Source organism: Pteronotus mesoamericanus, unplaced genomic scaffold (genome assembly GCF_021234165.1).
Source record: "Pteronotus mesoamericanus isolate MK-2021 breed Mesoamerican mustached bat unplaced genomic scaffold, CSHL_Meso_final scaffold_21, whole genome shotgun sequence".
Classification (NCBI taxonomy): domain Eukaryota; kingdom Metazoa; phylum Chordata; class Mammalia; order Chiroptera; family Mormoopidae; genus Pteronotus; species Pteronotus mesoamericanus.
In genome coordinates, this window is record NW_026555310.1 from 15,132,676 (window position 1) to 15,155,213 (window position 22,538).

Genomic DNA, 22,538 nt, shown 5'->3' on the forward strand with positions numbered 1-22,538 from the left:
TTGGTCAAAGTTAATTGACAACACCAAAATTAGAAACCAAGAAGATAAAGATTGATGTGTTTAATTACATTAAAATATGAGCTTCTTTATGGCAAGAAGAAAAAATAAGCAGTCAAGTAATTAGGAAAAATATGCGATACAGATGAAATTCTATGGGTTTTTTTCTTAACAATATAAAGAATCCCCACAAACCAATAGGAAAAATCAAAACAAACAAATACTAAAATAGAAGAATCAGAAAATACTCAAAGTAAAGAAATATAAATTATAAGGAACATGTATCTCAATAAAAGTATATTTAACGTTATTAGAAATAAAAGTCAGAATCATGATCATGATACAGAGAGCATTTTGATGGTTGCCAGATGGGAAGCGGGTGTAGGGGAATCAGTGAAGAGGTGAGGGGATTAAGAAGTATAAATAGGTAGTTGCAGAATAGCCATGGGGATGTAAAGTACAGTACAGGAAATGGAGTAGCCAAAGAACTTACACACATGACCCATGACCATGAACAATGGTGGGGGGATTGCCTGATAGAGTAGGGGGTGCTCAGTGGAGAGGGGCAAAGGAGGAAAAATTGAGACAACTGTAATAGCATAATCAATAAATATAATAAAAAAAGAAAGAAAAGTCCTAGTTTGTCTTTCAGTTTGTGAGAGACTTAAAAAATTATAATAGCTAGTGTTGGCAATAGTGTGTGGAACTATCACTTTTATCCTCTGCTGATGAGAGTGGAAACTGATAAAAAGCCTTTTAGGAGGACAGTTTGGCACTATCAAAAGTCCTAAAATTTTGCTTACCATTGACTCAACAATTTTACTTCTGGTATTTTTTTCCAGTTTTATTGAGATATAATTGACATATGACATTGAATAAGTTTCAAGTGTTAAACACACATGATTATTTGATATACTCCTTTATTGCAAAATGATTACCACAGTAGGATTAGTTAGCATCTCTGTCACCTCATATAATTAACATTTACTTCTGATATTATCTCAAGAAAATAATTGGGAAAGCACACAAGCATGGTCATCATAATGTCATTTACAATAGTACAAATAATTGACAGTTATATGCAGCATATATTATAAACAAGGTACCTTTATTTCTAACAAAATATTATCCCTGTTTAATGATGACAATAGTGAGGCACAAAAAAACCCAGAGCTTTATCACACTCATTATGTTTATTTAAAAAATTTTTTCATAGTATTTAAACTCAGTCTGCCTCCAAAGTACATGTTCTTAATCACTGTACCTACCATATCACCTCCTAAATCAGCCTAAATGTTCAGCCTAAGTGTTTGCCAGTGTAAGATGCATTTAATAAGTTATGGAATAGTATGCAACCACAATTATTTTTGTGAAATTTACTCATAAGTATATACATGATCTAATCTCATTTTTCTTCAAAAGCCTTTTTTTTCTTCAAAAAAATCAAAACTGGCATGTTTTTCTTTGGGTATTGGTGTTATGGGTAACTTTAGTTATAGTGGTTAAAAGAATGGACTTTAAAATTAGAAAAACCTGATTTCCAAACCTAGCTCTGCTCTTTTTTCGGTTCTGTCGTTTGTGTTGCTGTTTAAGCTGTGGATGCCTTTAAGCTGTGGTTGCTGTGGATGCCTCAACTCTTTCATTAAATGGCAATGACCAGTCTCTCAAGTGTGTGTGTATGTGTGCTTGTATGTGAGAGAAAGAATATTAAATGACAACGTATACAGCATACTCAGTACCTTTCCTGGTAAGTACCCAATAAATAGAAATAGTTATTCTTATCATTTGTACAATTTTTCTAAATTGAAGCCCTGGCCCCGTAGCTCAAATGGTTAGAACGTCATCCCAATACGCCAGGTTGCAGATTCAGTCTCCAGTCAGGGCACATAGGAGAATCAACCAATGAATGCATAAATAAGTGGAACAACAAACTGATCTCTCTCTTTCTGTCTCTCCCTCCCTCCCTCTCTCCCCCCTTCCTCTATCTCTCTCCTCAATTTCTCTAAAAATTAATAAGTTAAAATTTTAATATAAATAAATTGGCTGAATATTTCACAATAACAGTACATTACTCGTATTCAGAAAAGTCAAGCCATTTTTCTATTTTGGAAAAAAAGAAAAGAAAAACGATCTCAGAGGGAGAGCTCAGAATGCTTTGAAATTGATCTGTTATTTGTTGCCCTCAAGTGAATAGTCAATAATACTGGATTTGTTTGTACTAGGTCCCAAAAATAAGAATGAAGGAGGTAAATGATAATACTACTGCTCTATAAGCATTTGGTATGTAAGGAGGTGCATAGCTAGAATCTCTAATAATAGGCAGGGACTACTTACTGGGAGAGAAGAAGCACCTCTATCACACTGATTCTGCTTTTCAGGTCTAGTGGGACTTTACTATATACCCAGCTGTATGTTTTCAACAGTGCTATTTGTTCCAATAAAGACATTAGAGGCACTAGAAGATGCATCTCCAGTGGGAAATAGCCTTGCTTTTCTTGATCTATGTATCTATCTCCACACAGACATGTTTCTGATTTTTGCTGTATTTTCCATCCTCCAGTGGTCTGTTATGACCACCAAAACATTTATATTTATAGGAAGAACTCATTTTTAAAAATCATATATTTATTACAGATTTTACATCCTGAAGTCCAAACTCTCTATCTACAGACCTGTGATATTTCGGATACTGCTCTCCTGCACCTGTGTAACTGCAGAAAACTGAAGGAATTAAATTTAAATTCCTCAAAAGAAAACAGAGTTTCTATAACCTCAGAAGGTATGTTTATTATGAATTTGTAGATTACTATTCACCATCTGGCATAATTTAAGAGAAAAAAAGGGGAAAGTATGTAAAAAAAAAAGTATGAAAATGTCAAAGAAATAGAAACTATAATCACCAACACAAATATTCAAACTAAGATAAAGAATCCAAATTAGAATTCTTGCTTATAACCAGTGCTGAAAGTTAAGAAACACACTGGGTATGTCACTCTCCTGTATCTTAAACATATTTAAAGTAAACATGGATGGATACCTCTATGTTTTCAATATTTTGCCTGATACAGTGAAATAAGAAAGGACCAGTTCATACCCTAAGGCTTTGGGGATCTAAACAACAGAAAGCTAAGTTATCATCAGATTAAATTTACCACTCTCCTATCAGACTGTCTAGTGCTAGCCAAACAACTGTATTTTTCAGTGTGATTAATGCATAAATTAGTGGACTTTTACCTTTTTTTCAAAATAAGATTTTTTTTTACCTTTTTCTTTAAGAAAGGACTTATTTAGCTAAGCTTCTAGAAAATTTTGTGGGTCATTGGTTATATTTTGCAATCATTTTGGTTAGCAAGTTAGGATTCTCACAATATTGCAAAGAATCGTTAAATTTTTAAATGTTTACACAAATAATGACTCACTGAAAAGAATTTTCATTCTGTACAGTGATGAAATTTTAAAAAGTTCTTTCTTAAACTATGAAACAATAAAAATTACCTACACATAAATTTGCCGCCTTCTATTTTGTGTATTTTGTCCGTAAATGTATCTTTTCACAGTAGACTGGAGGGCCTATGATCCTGAAGTACTCTTATTTTTGTAACATATTCTCATTTACCAGTCTCCCAATATGCATTTGTATCAGTTTAATTCGATTTAAGGACCTCTTTCTTTTTGACCCTCAGTAAGATTGGTCCAGGCTAAGAGAAAAGGAACATGGTGATAGAAAGGGGCAGAGTGAAAGACGGAAGAGAGGGTGCAGAGACAGGCAGCATTCCTGAGGATAAGCATGGGAGCGTTATTTAAGACGTTTGGGCAATTTAACTTTGGTGTGTATTCAGAGGTGACAAGAACATTGACTTTATTACTTTAAAACTTTTGACAAAAAGGAGAATCACTTACTATTTAATTACCTAATATAGTTCTGAATGATTTGGCTATGTCCTAAAAGGAAATCTCTCAACTCATAAACAATAAGGGCTGACCATTAATGGCAGTTATTCTGAAAAATATATTACAGATTGTATAGAAAATTTCTGAAACATTCCAAATACTTTTAAATAATGATAGCATCACTGGATAGGTGTATCCTCACAGGTGGACTACTTTGAAAAGGGCTATCATACAAGTAGATGTATCATTGTCAGTACTGGTGATTGCTTAAATGAAAATCAGTCATGTTTTCATATATATACATTTATAGCTCATTGATACATAATTATGTTTTCCCCCAGGAATAAAAGCTGTGGCTTCATCTTGTTCATACCTTTATGAGGCTCGTCTGAAAAGATGCTGCAACCTCACTGATGAAGGAGTCCTTGCCCTTGCACGCAATTGCCGGCTGCTAAAGATCATTGATTTAGGTGGCTGCTTACGTATTACTGATGTGTCCTTACATGCATTAGGAGAAAACTGCTTATTTTTGCAATATGTTGGCATTTCAGCCACTCAGGTAAATGAAATATAGACTTGTAATAAAGAGACTGTATGTGTTTGCCCAATATATTTTCAATGACTCATTAAAAGAACATGATTACTTTTATTAAAATTGTTGAGTACTTCATACTTTGGTAGTTAAATAATTGCAGTGTAACTTGGACATTCTGCTCAATTTTTTAAAGTAAGGGCGGAAGGTATATATGGCTAAAACACATTTGGAGGCAATAAAGCTATATCTAAATGATTAATAATTTTTAGAAAATTTTACCTCCATCATATCCATTTATGTGCTGTGTTGCTTTTTCCCTTTGCTTAGGTATCTGACAATGGTGTGGTTGCGCTTGTTAGTGGACCTTGTGCCAAGAAATTAGAGGTAATTTAAAAATATCTATAAAAATGATGCTAACTACATTTTTATATTATCTTCAGAAATTATATTTTAAACCCAGCAGACAACGAGTGCCTTATTATCAGTTAGGTATTTCCATAGATTTTTTTTGTATCTACCTCTTTATTCCCAGAGTAAATAAAAACTGGTAAATTAGGAGATAAGGTATGCTTTAAAATAAAAACCCATTTTACTTTCCAGAAGTTTCAGCTTCTAACATGTTTAAGGATAGTTCTATTTTGGATGACGTTTGAGAATTTATCAATGTGAAGTAATATTCTTTAGGTTTCATGTCTGACTGATATTTCTACCAGGACTACTTACTCTCTTGTCATTATATTTTCCGGACCTATGAAGGCGCCCATAAAGGATACCACTATGGCATTAAAATTATTTTTAGCTGAAAATTTTTTAGAATCAAGCCATGCAAAAAGAAGTTTTGTCTGAACTACCATTCTCGCCCCATCTACCTAAAAGCAGAGCCTTCCAAATAATTCACTTGCCATCAAATCCCCTTGAAGGAAAACTTCCCATAGAGGAAAGATCAGTCCTATCACTGGAGAAGTCAGATGAGAAGTCGCATAAACAAAAATTGTCCCAAGACTATCATACATTCCATCTACTCTCCTGAAAGTCCATTTTGTCTTTCTCAAAAGTCATTTGTTTTTCTCTAAGTGTTCTTTATCCCTGTACCCTTCCCCTATTAAGACGGTATATAAACTCTAAATTCTAGCCATTTTTTAAATCATTTTCTCTGTAAGCATGCAGACAAATACACTTTCTCTTTTTTTCTTTTTCTTGCTAATCTGTATTTGTCATTTTAATATGCAAGACTCCAAAGACAGAACATAAGAGGATAAAGAAAAGGTTTTTTCCTCCCCAGTAGCCACATTGTACAATCATTTAAAAAGATCTTAGATTAGTGTTCATTCTTTAAATTCAATAATGTGTTTCAGAATATATTTATATCCCTGGCCAGGTAGCTCAGTTGGTTAGAGCATCATCTAGATACACCTAGATTGTGAGTTTGATGCCCACTCTTGGGCACAAACAAGAATCAACCAATGAATGAATGTATAAATGGAACAACAAATTGATGTTTCCCTCTCTTTCTCCCCTCCCCCCCAAGTAAATTAAAAATATGTGTATTTTAGAAGCCTTTTGTCCTAGGATTTGGAGTTCTTCTTTTCCAGTTTATAGCCTTTTTTTAAATTTATTTTTTCATTTTTTAAATCCTTATCAGAGGAAATGTTTTTATTGATTTTAGAGAAAGAGGAAGATAGGGGGAGAGAGAGAGAAAGATCAATGTGAGAGAAGCATCAGTTGGTTGCCTCCTATACATGCCCACCACCTTCTGGTGTACGAGATGACACTCCAACCAGTGGAGCCACCCGGCCAGGGCGTTGTTGCTGGTATCTTTTCACTCTCATGTTTAATATGGCTGTGCTTGTCAATAATAAGTCGCATCAAATTTTTTTTGGAAGTAAACATGCTATAAGAGAATTGTAAATGTTAGTAATAACTATTTTAATAGAACTGCAGTAACATGGTTTTGCCAAACTATTTCCCCATGAGTTAATGCCCAAATAGATTATTTTTTGTGATATTTTACATATCTGCATCCTGCTTATATGCATCTGTGTGTATATAAAAAAATATAACCTATTTATTTTTTACAATCTTTTGATTGAGAAATTACCATCTTTTTCTTATGCCAGGTTCCAAATTCTAAATTGTATGCTGACGGTAGGGGCAATAAACTCTGCCATAATTTTCACTGTTTTAAATACTAACATTGTTGAACACCTAACTACTTTTCAGCGTTCGTGCTCCTGCCTTATATTTATTAGGTTATTTAATTCTAAGAACAACATTATCTTATAATCACCATCATTTTAAATAAAGTTCTCAAACAATTAACCTAGTTCGTCACTTTCTAATAAAACCACCAGGAAATTAGTTGTTATACAGTATAGGAAATATATCTATTTACTTTAGCATGACAAATTGGAGCACCAACCTAAGCAGACATAGGAAAAAATCTAGAAACAAATAAGTGTTGACACTTACAGTGCTATATCACTGCGGTTTTCATTTTTCCAAAATTTACTGCTATAAGTGCTTAAATGGAAAACTATCTAAAATTTGTTAAAATTTAATTCCTTCCTTAAACAAAGTATATAGAATGAATATACTTTGACCTTTGGCTCACAGCATATTTGTGCTCACAGTTTCTAAGAAACAGAAATACAAACTCAACCAATTCTTCTCTTGTGGGTGATATGTATGCCTACCTTTTATCAGATGCCCTGTTTCAATCTGTGGCTTTTAATTTGTTTTAGTCTGAGAAATTAAATTATCCATCTTGCTAAGTTGTTTATAACTTGAAAATAAATTTGATTCAAAGTTTAAGGACATTTCCTAAAGATTGACAAAGGGTACAAACTTATATTACAGCATTTATTCAATGTCATAAATATTTCTGAAATGTCTATCTGAGTTCCTAGTTAGCAGGGACCATTTTGTCACCATTTTATTTCTAGGTTTTACTGTAATTATAGACGCATGTACTCAATAAATGTTCTCATATTCTTATATTGTACTCATTTTATAACTTTCTATAATCTTCATGATTAAGAGTTTAACTTGTTGTACAAAATATTCATGTAGTCAACAAATATTTATTAGGTACCTGCTATGTTCTAGGCACTGGCATATTAGAGAACAAAATCTGTTTATATAATGTATCATTCTTTTTTTAAATCATTTTCCTCTTGATAATTCAGATTATTTACAGTTTTTAACTGTTAGAAATAGCCATATGTTGAGGCATATCACTTTTTTCTTCCATTGCTATAACAAACTCCCCAAAATGGAACAAGTAGGTCCATGAATTTGAATACTGTTTTAATGGTCCTAAATTCATATTGCTAAATTATTTCCCACAAAGGTTATGTGGTAAATTCATAATTTTTGCCAGGACCTCAATATGCCACATAGATTTTTCTTTTTTAAAAAAACCTTAATTTAATATATTTTAAATGGAACCTGAGTCAAACACTGTTCCATCTGTTGTTCTCAAATTATATTTGTCTGTAGCCTTTGCCAATTTATAACATAGGATACTTTTTGCCTCAATTTTTATGAGTTTTTCAATATACTCAGATTTTCTTTATTTCTAAGATATTATTAATTATAATATATACACCAACTTAATATCAACTTTTCAGGAGAAAAGAAATAGCAATACCATAAACATACCCAGCAGCTATTAGCTGAATCTTCCAGAATTGTAAAAATTTTTTTACAATTATGGTCAAATATACATAATCATCTTTTGATATATGTTTCCACCTTTTGGCTACTGTGAATACCTCTGCTATGAACACAGGTATGCAAATATTTGTTTAAGTCCCTGTTTTCAACTCTTTTGAGTGTGTACCTAGAAGTGAAAAAGCTAGATCATGTAGGAATTCTATATTTAATTGTTTGAAGGACCGCCATACTGTTTCCACAGCAGCTGTACCATTTTATATTCTCACCAGCAAAGCAAAAGGGTTCCAAATTAGAGCATCAAACAAAGCATATATAATATTTCAAACTTATGGAAAAGTATGGAAAGTAATATAACAGAGACCTGTAGGCCATTCACTTGAATTTTAACATTTTCATTTATTTAAGTTTTTCAAAAAGTTGTGTATTATATCTAAAGCTCCTCCCTCACGTTTCCCCCTTACTTCCTTCAGAGCTAATCACTATTTTAAAGGTGCCCATGTATCTTTTCTTGTGAGTCTGAGTACTTCATCTTTCTCTCTGTAGTATTATTTCATAATTTTACATAATAGTTTCATAATGTATGTGTTTACAGTTTGTTTTTTAAAAAAATATTTTAATTATTTTTATAGAGAGAGAGGAGGGGAGGAATAAAGAAAGGGAGAGAAACATTGATCAGTTGCCTGTCACACACCCCCAAGCAGGGACCTGGCCCACAACCCAGGCACGTCCTGGCCAGGAAATAAACCAGCAACCTTTTGGTGCACAGGCTGGTGCTCAACCCACTGAGCCACACCAGCCAAGGCTACATTTTGCTTTTTTATTCAAAATTGTTTTTAAATTTTCCAAGATTTATTGAGGTATAATTTACATACAATAAAATTTACCCATTTTAAACATACAATTTGATGAATTTTGGCAATTGTTAAACAGCCTTAGAACCACCAACATATTAAGATTAGACCATTTCCATCACCCTGAAAAGTTTTCTCTCCTACCTTTGTAGTCTGTCCCCTGCCATGGCCCTCCCCACAAGCACATTGATTTACTTTGTCCTTATAGTTTTGCCTTTTCTAGAATTTTATATAAATGGAATCATGCAGTATATTGTCTTTTGGGTTTTTTATGCTCTTCTTTTACTTCTTTTACTTAGCATAATGTTTTTTGAGATTTACCCATGTTGATGCATGCATTAATATTTCATTCCTCTTTTTTTTTTTTCTGAACAGTATTCTGTAGTCTGGCTACGACACAATTTGTTCCTACATTGACCATTTGATGGACATTTGGGTTGTTCCAGTTTGGACCATTATAAACATTGCTGTAGACATTTGCATACAAGTCTTTATGTATACATGTTTTTATTTGTCTTGGATAAACACCTGGGAATGAAATTGCTGAATCATACAGTACATACATGTTTATCTTTAGAAGATATTACCATACTGTTTTCCAAAGAATTTGAGCTAACACTGTATTTGAGGTTTATGTCTATTTATACAAGTAGGTATTTTTCATCTTAACTTTTAATCTTATTCTATTATATGAATGAACCAGCATTTATTTACCTACTTTACTATTACAAATAATATTGCAGTTGGCATATTTATAAATTGTTTTCTTACAGTCATACAGGAGTTTCTTTCTAAATAATGGTCATCTGTAGTAGGAATTGCTGAGTTCTAAGGTACACTCATCTTCAGCTTTAATAGATATTGCCAAATGACTTCATAAAATGGCTAGACATTTAACTTATAAAGCTGCTATAACTTCCAAATTACTGCAGACTTACATTGGTCCTTTCTATAGAGTTTTTCTTTTGTATCAGAGTATTTCTCAAACTTTTTCAAACTGTTACTATAAACCTATTTTTTCTTTTCATTTTTTAAATAGGAGATTCATATGGAACATTGTGTGAATCTGACGGATGAGTCTATAGAAGCTGTCATTACTCGCTGTCCTCAGATACGCATATTACTGTTTCATGGATGTCCCCTGTTAACAGGTCAGTATAAGAGACTGCCTGGGCTCAAATCCTGGTTTTATCTTTTAATAATTGTGTGCTCTTGAATAAATTATTTCACCCATTTCATTATTCAGTTTCTTTATCTGTAACATGGGTATAACAATAGTATTTACCCCATAAACTTGGTCACAGTGATTATCTGACAACACTATATGTGGTACCAAATACATAGTAAGGGCTCAGTAAATGTTAACTGTGGTGGTGGCAGTGATGGTAAGCATTAATAAATGTTAACTATGATGAGGATGATGATGGTGGCAGTGCTAGTGGTCGTGATACTAAACACAATGCTTTAGTAGACAATGAAAAGTTTCTATTATTACATTTATCAAAAATGCTAAGTGACCTGTTATATATAATCTCATCAAGCTGTAGCCATTGAGATTCAGAATAATTTGGAATGTGATACTTCACTGAAGGAGAACAAAGTAGTCACAACCCATTCGGCCTGTATAACTGCCATGTTACCACCATGGTCCCCAAACCACAGTGCCTCACCCGTTTTGTATTACACCCACCCATGCCAGCGTATAGCCTGGATAGAGGCATTGGGCGCGCTGTGCTGAGGGGTTGTGGGGGACAGGGAGTGCTGTCACAGGGAGCGCGACGCCCCAGGATCTGAGGGTTACTGTCCGGGGCCAGCTGGGATGGGAGCTGGGACTCTGAATCCCGCACAGCCCGTCAGGGGGGTGGTGTCACGGATCGGGGAATAAACACAAGTCATCACAAACACTTCTCCATATGCCAGGAGAGGGGACATGGCACATCCCTCTGGTGGGGAAGGCCCCTTTGTTCAAAGGCTTTTATTGGAAGGGTTATCAGTGGGGCTAGATAACAGGAATGCACAGGTTCTCATTACATCAGTATGTTAATGTTTACAGAGAATGGGCGATGTTTTGAAGAAAACAAATGGCAGGAACACAGTGATTTACATGGGTCCGAGAAGAGACTAGTAAACAAGAGAGATGACTAAACATGAGAGCATAGTGAAAATAAGAGTATCTAGGGGTCTAGAGTTAGGGTCTGTGAATAATGTAAATTTCCTTCCCAGCATGAGCTGGCTATAGCTTCTGAGGGAAAAACAAAGAATACTTTATAAAGAATTTACTTTTAGGCCTGATTTCCCTGGGAACTGCCAGATCTGGTTTAGGGCTGCCTCCAGTATTGTTTCTAGCCTGAGCTAGGCAAGGGGAGGGAGCTGCCGAGAGACAAGGAGACTTCTTTCAGATAGAGTGAGGACTCTGGCCATGTCCAAGCCGAGCCAAGAGATGTGAGCCTTTTTGCCCTTTCTCCGTGTCCCCCAATTTCTTGTCTGCTTCCCATACCAGTCGATCCTTAGGTTTAGGTTGTTATCTCATCATGGAAAAACTTACCCGTCATCAACAAGCGACCATCACAGGGCCAAGCAGAGAGGCAGAGGCTATGCCTCTACAGGGGGAGCAGGTTATGTCTCCTCAGGGGCCTGTTTCTCCAAGGCCTCCCTGATTATTTTCAGCCTTGGGGCCCTCCCACCTGTTGGCAGAGTTACAGTTCCTGAGACCAGACAGGGCATTTCCTAACACTGGATCTCACTGTAAACCCAGTCCTTCTAGCCCATTTTTCGAATTAGCCTCAACAGTTACTCTCTAGATTGAGTTACTATCCTAGAAGTCCTTTTGACAACTTCTATTCTGGTGGTGTTGTTGTTTGGACTGCCAATCTAAACCAAGCCTGTAATGGATTATATTTGGTTATCCGTGACATCTATAACAAGGACTAAATCTTATTTTAGACAAAACAGTTCTCAAAAAACTGAAGCCAAAAGGTATATTAGAACCTGTTAGCAGTGGCTACTTCTGGGGAAAGTTGTAAAGAAACAAGAGTTGGAAAAAATCTTCATTACATATACCCTTTTCTACCTTTTGAATTTTGTGTCATGTGAATGATATATCCTATTAAAAATTCATAGTAATTTTAAGAATATAATTGAGAACCAAAAATACTCCTAGGACTGACTGTGCACAGGGGAATGGCACATGTGCACACTACTCTGGGAATGTGAGAAGGCAAAAAAAGGCTCTCTGGTCATCAAACAAGGCAGGAAAGTATATTCTAATAAGTAGGCTGTTGTTGTAAGGCAGAGGAGACCACGATATGGGAAATGTAATAACAGCAACCTTTGATTAGAGATCTTTTCAAAATACCAATTACAAGTGTGTAAATGTACCCACTGAGCTATGTGCACATTTCATCAACACATTAAACAAGCAGGTGGTACTCATAAAGTGATTCTATTTTCCTCACACCACTTTAATTACAGATCTGCTCTAAAGGGACTAATTTTTCCCAAAGCCAGATGAAATATCAGACATGTGCCATTGACTTAGCATTCTTGGATAGTTAAAAATCTTATCATTTTATAAACTGAAAACCTCTCATTTCAGTAATTAAAATGTCTTAGGACCATGTAATGCTCCAAACAAGTTCAAGTTAAAACTTTCTGCTCCAGGTTTGCTGTAGGTGGACAGGCTGCAATGAGTGAGGGGCATGGTTCGCTTCTGTGTTTTACCATTTCATGCTTCTCTTCCTTCCCCAGCTTGCCCAGCATAGTTTCTGGCCCCACCCGTATCAGTACATGGCGGGACTGGGGTAAGCAGGAGGGTAGATAAGGGAAAGAAAAAGACTTACTTGGCCACTACTTCTGTGATCTAGTGTCAGCACTCTCGGCTCTGTGGCTGAGCTGATCCTGATCCATGCTCTCCCAAATGTGGGACATTTTTAGGTTCTTCAGAGCCCACGCCCTACCTCCCCCCTCATCGTTGCCCATCTTCCTGTCTGCAGGTCTCTTGATCCAAGCACATGTGTGTCTTCTGGCTAGTGGCTGGCATTTTCTTCCTCTGCCCCCAGGCAACTGAAAATGCACCCTCAGTCTCTTTTAGTTGAGGTTTCCTAACCTATCCAGGCTGTTTTGCGAGGGCCCAAGACAGGCTGCCCCCAAAATATCCCACAATAGCATACTGATTACTTTAGGGTTACTTGCTAAGCAGCCAGGGCCAGAAGGGCACCTTGACCACCCCCCTTCTTTTCTCCTTGAGTGCAGGAAATAAATCTCCTCTGTGAAAGCTGTCCTCCCTGCTCCAGGATGGCAGAGAGAGCTAACTTTATCACTAGACTAAAGAGACCCAGGGCCAGAGAGCTTCTATAAACACTTTATTAATTTACTACTTCATCCTGAACTTTGTTTAGATTCCTCACTAATGAATACCCAAACCTTTCTTGGATTCCTTCCAAATGAGCTCTATTTTTTTTTTCCCTGTTAGTTCTTTGCAAGTTTATTGTTTGTTTGTCTAAAAAGAATGAAAAGGTGCTTGGCTCAGTAATTCTTTGAGCCTCATTTCATAATCTGAATAACATACTGTGATTCTCCAGTGAGCAAGTACTAAATTGGTTTTTCTCCTTTTAATGTACTCTTATGTCACTTTCAGTATTTTATTACTAATTCAGCCATAAAAACTATAAAAGTTTACAGGGAGAATTCTCCCTCTCCCTGACACTTTCATGAGCAAGATAAAAGGCAGCCTCCTGCTGGCCCAATCTGTGTACACAGGAAACATATACTTTAGACAATAAGAGTGCAGGTATTTCCCAACTTCAGTCCTCTTTTTAGCTTCATGGGCTCTTTGCCATAGCCTTCTGTCTTTTAGTTTTCTTAGGTGTGGGTCTGATACTAGTGTTCTCTGTCTCCAAGCTCCAAGGGACATATTAGTGTACTGTGTCCCCCACAGTCTCCAACTGATCTCTTTAGAGCCCCTTCTCACCAGGCTTAAGCGGAAGAGCAAGCACCTTCAGCCCTCTTTTTAGAACTCAAATCATAGCTGTCTTCAAAGAAATCCTTTCTTCAATTTACAACTCTCCATCCTTCCCTACTTTAACACTTTTTTATCTTTGAATGGATGAGACACCATGGATTCCAAAATCAGCTTTCAGCCAAGCATCTTCAAGTCCTGTATAGGTGATCTGGTATTTTGGAGTGAGAGAGTAGCCAGTAGCTCTAGTCCTGAAACATTAGCTGAGATAGTTCTATTTTAATGTTCTGTTATATTTGTCACAGGACAACTTGGCCATACAATATGTTATAAAATCAACTTTTGCTAATTTTATCATGATTATCTTTATGGTTACCATTTGGAAACAGTTAAATTGGCATTTTCCCTCCACTTTCAATAAAAATCAAATCAGCAAAAATGTATATAGTCAACCAAGAAAACTTATCCTTAGACAAACTGCTTAAAGAATGATCAAAGACCTTAATGGGCAATGAAATCTTTAGAAGGTACAGTGAAAACTTATTTGAGTACACCAAGAACAATATTAAAATTCTTAAATGTGCCCATATTAATATATAAATGATTGACAAATACCAATTTTCAAGCCTGGAAAATATGTTCCAGTGATTAATCTGATTTTTAAACCAGGAGTCTTTTGAGATAAATTACGTAAGTATTAAGATCATTGGTAACCAAAGATATATTATCAGTTGGTGAATTCAAGAGAAATGCCTAGCTAGTATAATTCCAGACATTAGAAAAGCTTAACTGCAATAAATTATTCCCCATTCACATGACTCCAAATACTAAATTTACCAATTCAACTTTAAGATCCTAAAGGACAGGGATAATGCCAGGTAATTCTTTCCTTATCATTTTTTTGTCTTCCATATCTAGCAGTGTTATACATATAGATACCAATAAATATGTATAATTCTAGATTACAAAAGTAAAATTAATTATATTCTTCTATTCAATATAGCTGGTACTTTATTGAGACATTAAAATGGGAATTTCAATTAAGGCAATAAAATGCAGTAAGTATAAAATTCAAAAGTGAGAAAAATGCCAGAGATGCCAATTTTCAAAAGAAATATCTGAGAACCCATTTCACAACCCTGGAAACCCATCATCCACAAAAAGGTTTTAAAGGGTTGAAATGATGATAATTAAGAGAGAATTTGCCCTGACTGGTGTAGCTTAGTGGGTTGGGCATCATCCCACAAACCAAAGTTTGCCAGTTTGATACCCAGTCAGGACAAATGCCTGGGTCAAGGCCAGATCCCTGGTTGGGGGCATGCGAAAAGCAACAGATCTACAGATGGTTCTCTCACACAACATTGATGTTTCTCTCCCTCCTTTTCTCCCTCCCCCTCTCTTTAAAAATAAATAAATACAATCTTTTAAGAAGATAATTTTGGTGAGGACTTCTTTGGAGAGTGCTGCTGTTTTACCTTCCACCTCTTGCTCAATAGGGCTTCAGCAGGACTACTAGGGCCTGATATGCACCCTTGGCATAGGTCACCTGCTGACAGGAAAGGCTGCTGCTGCATTAAAATCAGCCTGCCCTCCCAGAATCTGAGGGTGCATAAGTGTCACTCACAGACCAGATGTGGGCATGGTGGGATGGACAGCCATCCCAGGGAGATGGGTGCACGGGGGAGGATTGGATATTTTCCAACTTAAAACATGGTTCGATAATTTATAGTAGGGATTAGAAAGTCATAGTATTACCAAAATGTTCATCCAGAGCAAGGGACGAACGATCCCTCAATGAACAGAGACAAAGTGAGACAAAAATAGAGTTGAAACCAACATTGTACCTTAAGAGCCATGCTTGTTCAACATATGAGTTAAAGCACCATTATCCAAAAATGCCATGATATATTTACAAATATTTTTAATCACAAATAAAATGACCATTATAACCATTACAAAAATAAAAATACCAGAAAAATATCAGAAAAATCATTCCAATGTCTATGGTCAATTAAAGACTACTTCTCTTTCTACAGAAAAAGAAAAGACATTTCAATATTCTGATTTATTCAGAGGTCATAATACCTGAAAGCATAATACAGTACTACAGTCTGACCTGATTCCTAATACTAAGAGATTTACCTAGCCATTTCCTACTTCAAGGAATTTGTATTTGCCAATGGAAGGGGCCTTTTTAGATTGCTTATTTTAATAGACCTGGAATTTGTAGCCTTATGGGCATGGCATGCTTGTGAATTCACATGGACTCTTTTCTATCTGTGTAACTGCCAGAGTATAGAAAAATAGAAAGTCCCAAAACACACCAGCTTCCTCTGAGAGCAATGGTTCACAAATATTGTTGAATAGCTGTATTCATCTGAAAGCAATGTCTCATGGTTTACTCTTTTTAAGAAATAATGTTCTGATGATGTTGACTTATGTGTGCATCTTAAAAGCATGTTTTTCTCCTTCCTTGTAGTATTTTGTTTTTAACTTCTCTCTAAAAGATATATGCTAGAAATGTAATTCAAGAAGATTCTTAGATTTTGTATACACACTTTGTTTCAGAACAAATTCTATTGGTTTTTCTTTGTAGTCTTATACTGGTGATGAGATAAAACAACCAGTTATGGCTTTTAGCAACTGAGTTAATACCTTATGGTGTCATTTTTCAAGTATGGTGGCATCTCAAGACCCACTTACACTCTTAAATATAAAGGATCCCAAGGAGTTTTTGTTTATGTGGGTTATATGATTAAATTAAAAATTAAAGCTGAGACTTTTTAAACAGATTTATTAATTCATTTTTTAAAAATAATAAGCCTATTACATGGAAAAGAGACAAGTATTTTCACTCAGATCATCATTTTTCAGACCACTGTGGATACTTGTCTTTGATATTACCCCTAACTCATCAAGTAGTAATTTCTTAAAGGTTATTGCAGTGTGAAAGTTGAAAATATATCAATGAAATTTTCATACACTTGCATTACGATCCATTGGTGTATCTCGCATTTTGAACAGATCTTTTATCCATATATGATTTTGTAACATGTAGGCAGTTTGGAAAATATTGTTTATCTGAATTATATATGGATATCTCAAATGTCAACACATTTTTAAAAATCACATTTGTTAATGTCGCCACTGATCTCCTCATAAATGTACTGGGTAGTTTGAAGGTACAGTGACAACTACAAATTTTCCAAACTTCACTTGAGAGCTAACATTTTATCATTAGCAACAAACTGTCATTTGTTTTCTTTGAAGTGGCAGGCTTATTTTGCTCCTTTTCAAGGGATAGTCTGCAAGTATCCAAGTCTGAATAACCTTAGGTTATCAGATGTTCTTTCAGTCAAATGAAGTGACTAGTTCAGCTCACAATCCTGCAAGGATATTGAACTGTAAGATTCTCATATCATATTTTGAGAAACATTGCTTTACAGTAAAGAAAAAATATCAGTCAATTTCAGCATTTGTAACAAGAATACAATATCCCCTTCAAATTGCTTTTTATATTTTCATGTGTCTGATGGAGCAGTGGAAGCAGACATTGAAATGGCAGGAGTTCAAAATATTTTGAATAGAATAACAATATGTTTGACCTGAAGTTAACCTAATCCAGCATTTACCACCTGTATTATTGTTATATGAAGAGCTAAGGATGGCCTCTATATATTGGCCCTATATTGTTTACTTCTTCATAGCAGATTGGTACTATTAGCTCAGAAGCCCTCTGGCACCAAACTCAAATATTTGCTCACCCATTTGTTTTAAATATATCCTAAATAAGCAGATTCTTAATCTATCCATCTAGAGCCTGCCTGCTTTGCATACCCTGAAAAAAACATACTCAGCATTTACTACCCATAGGTAAGATAGAACCCAGGGCTAGAAAAGACCCCAAGCCACTGTTAACCTTGGGGCTCTCTGACCAAGAGACTCCTTATCTTGACCCTATTCTCCTTTTGAGTGGTGCCACCCCCATACCCCATCCCAAGCCCCCACACACACTTTTTGGAGGGTCTCATGTTGCGAAGGACTTCCTTTGCATGCAAACCTAGCAAAGTGAAACCCAAATAAAACCTCTTGTATTCTACTGCCACCCTGTGGCCATACCTTTTTCCTTGCTCTGCCCCCAGACCCCTTGAATTCACTAACTACAGATTACATTGGTATAGTGTTCTGGAAGACACCAGAGGTATAGCATAAAACAAGAAATATTTATATGTCAAAAAAGTTTGGGAAACTCAACACACCACTATAAGTTTGGGAAACTCAACACACCACTACAATAAAATAAATACTAATTTATCAAAGGTTCTGAAAATACTATAGCTAAGAAACTTAAGTGTTTTTATCCAAGCATTTCTCAAAAATTTTTTAGCACAGAATACTCTGTATATTATTTTCCTGATCCCTGATTTCACAGAATAGGAAAGTGAGATGCTGAAATGTTATTTGCCCAGTGTGTGACTCAGTTTTTAGTAGTAGTACCAAAACTAAAACTAAAATCTCAAGCTGTAGAGAAGTGCTGTTTCCTGCCATCTCTCCAAATAGTAAATAACTTACCTTTTATAGACCTCAACTTTCCCTTATGTATAATTTTCAGTCATGCATTTGGGGGATCTGATAAAAATGCAAGAGTTTATACACAATGTTCTTTTATCAATAAAGTTTCCTAAAGAGAAAAGGCTGAAGTTTTTCAGCTACCCAGATCATCTATCTGTCCTCTCCCTCTTTCCTATCAGCACTGCTACCATTTTATATTTTTGCTACCATCATTGAATGAAAATAAAGTGGGCTAATATAGTCACCTTATATTTAATTTTTAAATTTTTCCTCCAAAAAAGACAAATGCTTTTTTTGGGGGGCCTGCAAAATGAAAGTTCTTTCTTCTTTCATGACACCTTATATAACATGTTCCCCCCCTTAGATTTATTAAGTGTTTATTTTCTCTGAAAATATTTGTAACATGTTGCCTCTTGTTTATGTGTTCATGTGTTTGTTCATATATGACCATATAAGACAATAAATTGATATTCTATGAAAAGAATATATGTATGTACATATATTTGTACAATTCTAATATTATGTTATCCCCACAGCAACCTGACCCCCAGATTTAGCACTGCCCACTGTGGTTACCCATCTCAGATTCCCTGAATTAACAGGTTTATGCTCCATACTATATTTCTAAATGTTTATGAAATTTTTTTGACCTTAAGGTCAAACTATAAACAGAACTCCACATCATAAATTAGGTCTTGAAACTGTTAGAAGCACTGATTTTATTTCTGCATAAGAGAAAAACTAAGCTGCTATTTTAAATTATTATAAGTTATAGACAGGAAGCAGGAAAATAATTTTTAAACTTATTAAGCTTTTAATTTAATTATGTCTGTAATGATTATCCCTCAGTTCAATTCACACTTTTGTTAATCTCCTACAATATACATGCATTTCAGTTTCTCATAAGTATCTAGGCATGTTGCAGCATTTTCATAGACGTGGAGGTTTATATTTTAGAAGGGTAATAAAACTATTTTTCTTATGTTTACATTGAAAGGGGAAAAAAAAACCCAACAGGAAATCTGCTACTTTGAATTGACTGGAATTTCAGCTATATCTGAGGATTTGTTTCAGCCTGGTTGCTTTACAAGCAAGTTCTTTACAAAGATTTCTAGATGATAACATTGTCAAGATTTACCGCAAAGGGCCAAAACGAAAATATTTTTAAGACCCAAGTAGTTTGCTTCAGTTTCCCTGTAATTAAGCTGATTCCTTACTTAAAGGACAACTTTTTGTTATTTCATGTTTTCTATTTTCTAAATCCTATATTATTCTGTTACCTGGTCCTTATTTATTCATTCATTACTAATCCGGCACCACAGGACTTCTTTATGAAGCATTAGAACTCTGATCATTGTTTATAAAAATATGCCCATCCTCACTTTTTTCACTGTGTATTCTACAAACATGTCAAAATTATGTTTTCCTTAATCATTTGAAAAAATTAGTTTGTTAATTTATATTTCCCATGGTTTCTTCCTCTTGGTGCTCCAAAAGCCTCTACCATGAATCACTTTCAAAAAGTGGCCTCCATCTGTGTTAGTCATAGATTTTTAGAGAGATGATGAAAGGTTCCTTAGAAGTCATGGAAACAATTCCCTTGTTTTAAAGACAAGGGAACAGAATACAATGAACTTAAGTGGCTTGCCCCAGATCTTGGAAATAATTGATAGTAGAACTGGAAGTTAAAACCTGAGTGACCTGTGCCACAATATCTAATTCTTTCCTTAATAGAACAATTTCCTAAGCCATACAGTTTTCTCCCTATAGCCTGATAAACTCACAGGCATCAAATATTTCTACTTGAGTAGTATAATACTGCCATCTATATCAAAAAAAAGTTTTAAGATTTTATTTATTTTTATTTTAGAGAGAGGGGAAGGAAGGGAGGCAGAGAGGTAGAGAAACATTGATGTGAGAGAGGAACATTGATTGGTTGCCTCTTGTACACACCCTGATTGGGACCAAACCCGTGATCCAGGCATGTGCCCTGACCAACCAGGAATCAAACTGGTGACTTTTTGCTTCGCAAAATGGACACCCAACCAACGGAGCCACACTGGTCAGGAAAAATTTTTAAATTACATAAAAATATACCCTATGCTTTTTAATGGAAAGTATCATTCTATTTATGTTCAACAATAAATTCCTATAGAAGAGTGACATAGAGTCAGAAAACAAATATGTATACATAATGTTTGATAACACCTTCCTAACTAGTAAAAATACCAAAATATTCCTAGAAACACCAACTAAAATTAAATTCTTTTCCAATTTTGTTCTTTTTCAAAATTGTATTGGTTCTTCTTGGTCATTTGAACTCCCATATAAATATTAGACTCATCCTGTCAATTTCTTTTTTAAAAAAGGGGATTTTAGTAGGGATCACCTTGAATCGGTAAATTTGATGAATATTGCCATCTTAAGTCTTCTGATCTATACATATGGATGTCTTTCCATTTATTTATATCTAATTTCTTTCAACAGTGTTTTATAGTTTTCAGAGTATAAGTTTTTCACTTGTCAAATTTATTCCTAAGTATTTTTTCTTTGTGATGATAATATAAATGAAATTTTTTTTTAATTTCATTTTTGGATTGTTCATTGATGGTATATAGAAACATTTGATTTTTTCATTGTATTTTATTGTTTATACTATAACAATTGTCCCAGTTGCACCCCTCTACCCCTCCCCTCCCCAACTCCTCAGGCAGTCCCCACACTGTTATCCATGTCCATGAGTCATGCATATATATTTTTTGGCTACTGTATGCTGTACTTTACATCCCCATGACTATTCTGTAACTACCAATTTGTACTTCTTAATCCATCACTTTTTTCACCCATCCACTCAACCTCCCTCCCATCTGGCAACCATCAAAACATTCTCTGTATCTATAATTCTGTTTCTGTTCTGCTTGTTTATTTTGTTTTTTAGAATCAGTTGTTGACAAATAGGTATTTATTGCCATTTTATTGTTCACAGTTTTGATCTTCCTTTTTTCCTTAAAAAAGACCCTTAGCAGTTCATATAATATTGGTTTGGTGGTGATAAACTCCTTTAGCTTTTTCTTTTCTGGGATGCTCTTTATCTGGTCTTCGATTCTAAATGATAGCTTTACTTGGTAGAGTAATCTTGGTTGTAGGTCCTTGCTTTCCAACACTCTGAATATTTCTTGCCAACCCCTTTTAGCCTGCAAACTTTCTTTTGAAAAATCAGCTGACAGTCTTATGGGAACTCCACTGAAGGTAACTAATTGCTTTTCTTTTGCTGCTTTCAAGATTCTATATCTTTAACCTCTGGCATTTTAATTATGATGTGTCTTAGAGTGCACCTCTTTGGCTTCATCTTGTGCTTCCTGGACTTGTAGGTCTATTTCCTTCTCTAAGTTAGGGATGTTTTCTGCCATTATTTTTTCCAAGTAGTTTCCAATTTCTTGCTCTCTCTCCTCCTTCTGGCACCCCTGTGGAATGAATGTCAGTATGCTTGAAGTTGTCCCAGAGTCTCCTTACACTATCTTCAGTTTTGTTTATTCTTTTTCCTTCTTACTATTCTGATTAGTTGGTTTTGCTTCCTTATATTCCAAGTCATTGATTTGATTCTTCGCTTCATCCACTCTACTGTTAATTCCCTATACATTGCTCTTTATTTCAATTAGTGGATTTCTGACTGGTTTTTATGCTGTTAAGGTCCTCACGAAGTTCCTTGAGCATTTTTATAACCAATGTTTTGAACTCTGCATCTCGTAGATTGCTTGTCTCCACTTTGTTTAGGTTGGTTTTTTTTTCTGGTGTTTTGATCTCTTCTTTCATACAGGTCTTGTCTCTTGTTTCCTCATTTTGGCAGCCTCCCTACATTTGTTTCTATGTATTAAGCAGAGCTGCTACATCTCCCAGGCTTGGTAGAGTGGTCTACTATAGTAGGTGTCCTGCAGAGTCCAGTGGCACACACTCCCCTGTTACCCAACCTGGGTACCCAAGGTGTGCTACCATGTGGGCATGTGCACTCTCCTGTTGTAGTTGAGCCTCGATTGCTGTTGGCACATCCAAGGTCAGCTAC

The 22,538-nt window shown here is 35.3% G+C and overlaps 1 protein-coding gene across 1 annotated transcript in view; it reads left to right on the top strand.

Annotated features, from left to right (window-relative positions):
* The window catches only part of AMN1 (antagonist of mitotic exit network 1 homolog), a 52,867-nt gene that overhangs the window by 26,641 nt on the left and 3,688 nt on the right, over positions 1–22,538 (top strand). Inside the window, exons 3-6 of the mRNA XM_054591276.1 lie at positions 2,632–2,776; positions 4,230–4,447; positions 4,751–4,807; positions 9,989–10,100. Coding sequence (XP_054447251.1) covers positions 2,632–2,776; positions 4,230–4,447; positions 4,751–4,807; positions 9,989–10,100 — 532 coding nt within the window. The remainder of the gene's footprint in view (positions 1–2,631; positions 2,777–4,229; positions 4,448–4,750; positions 4,808–9,988; positions 10,101–22,538) is intronic.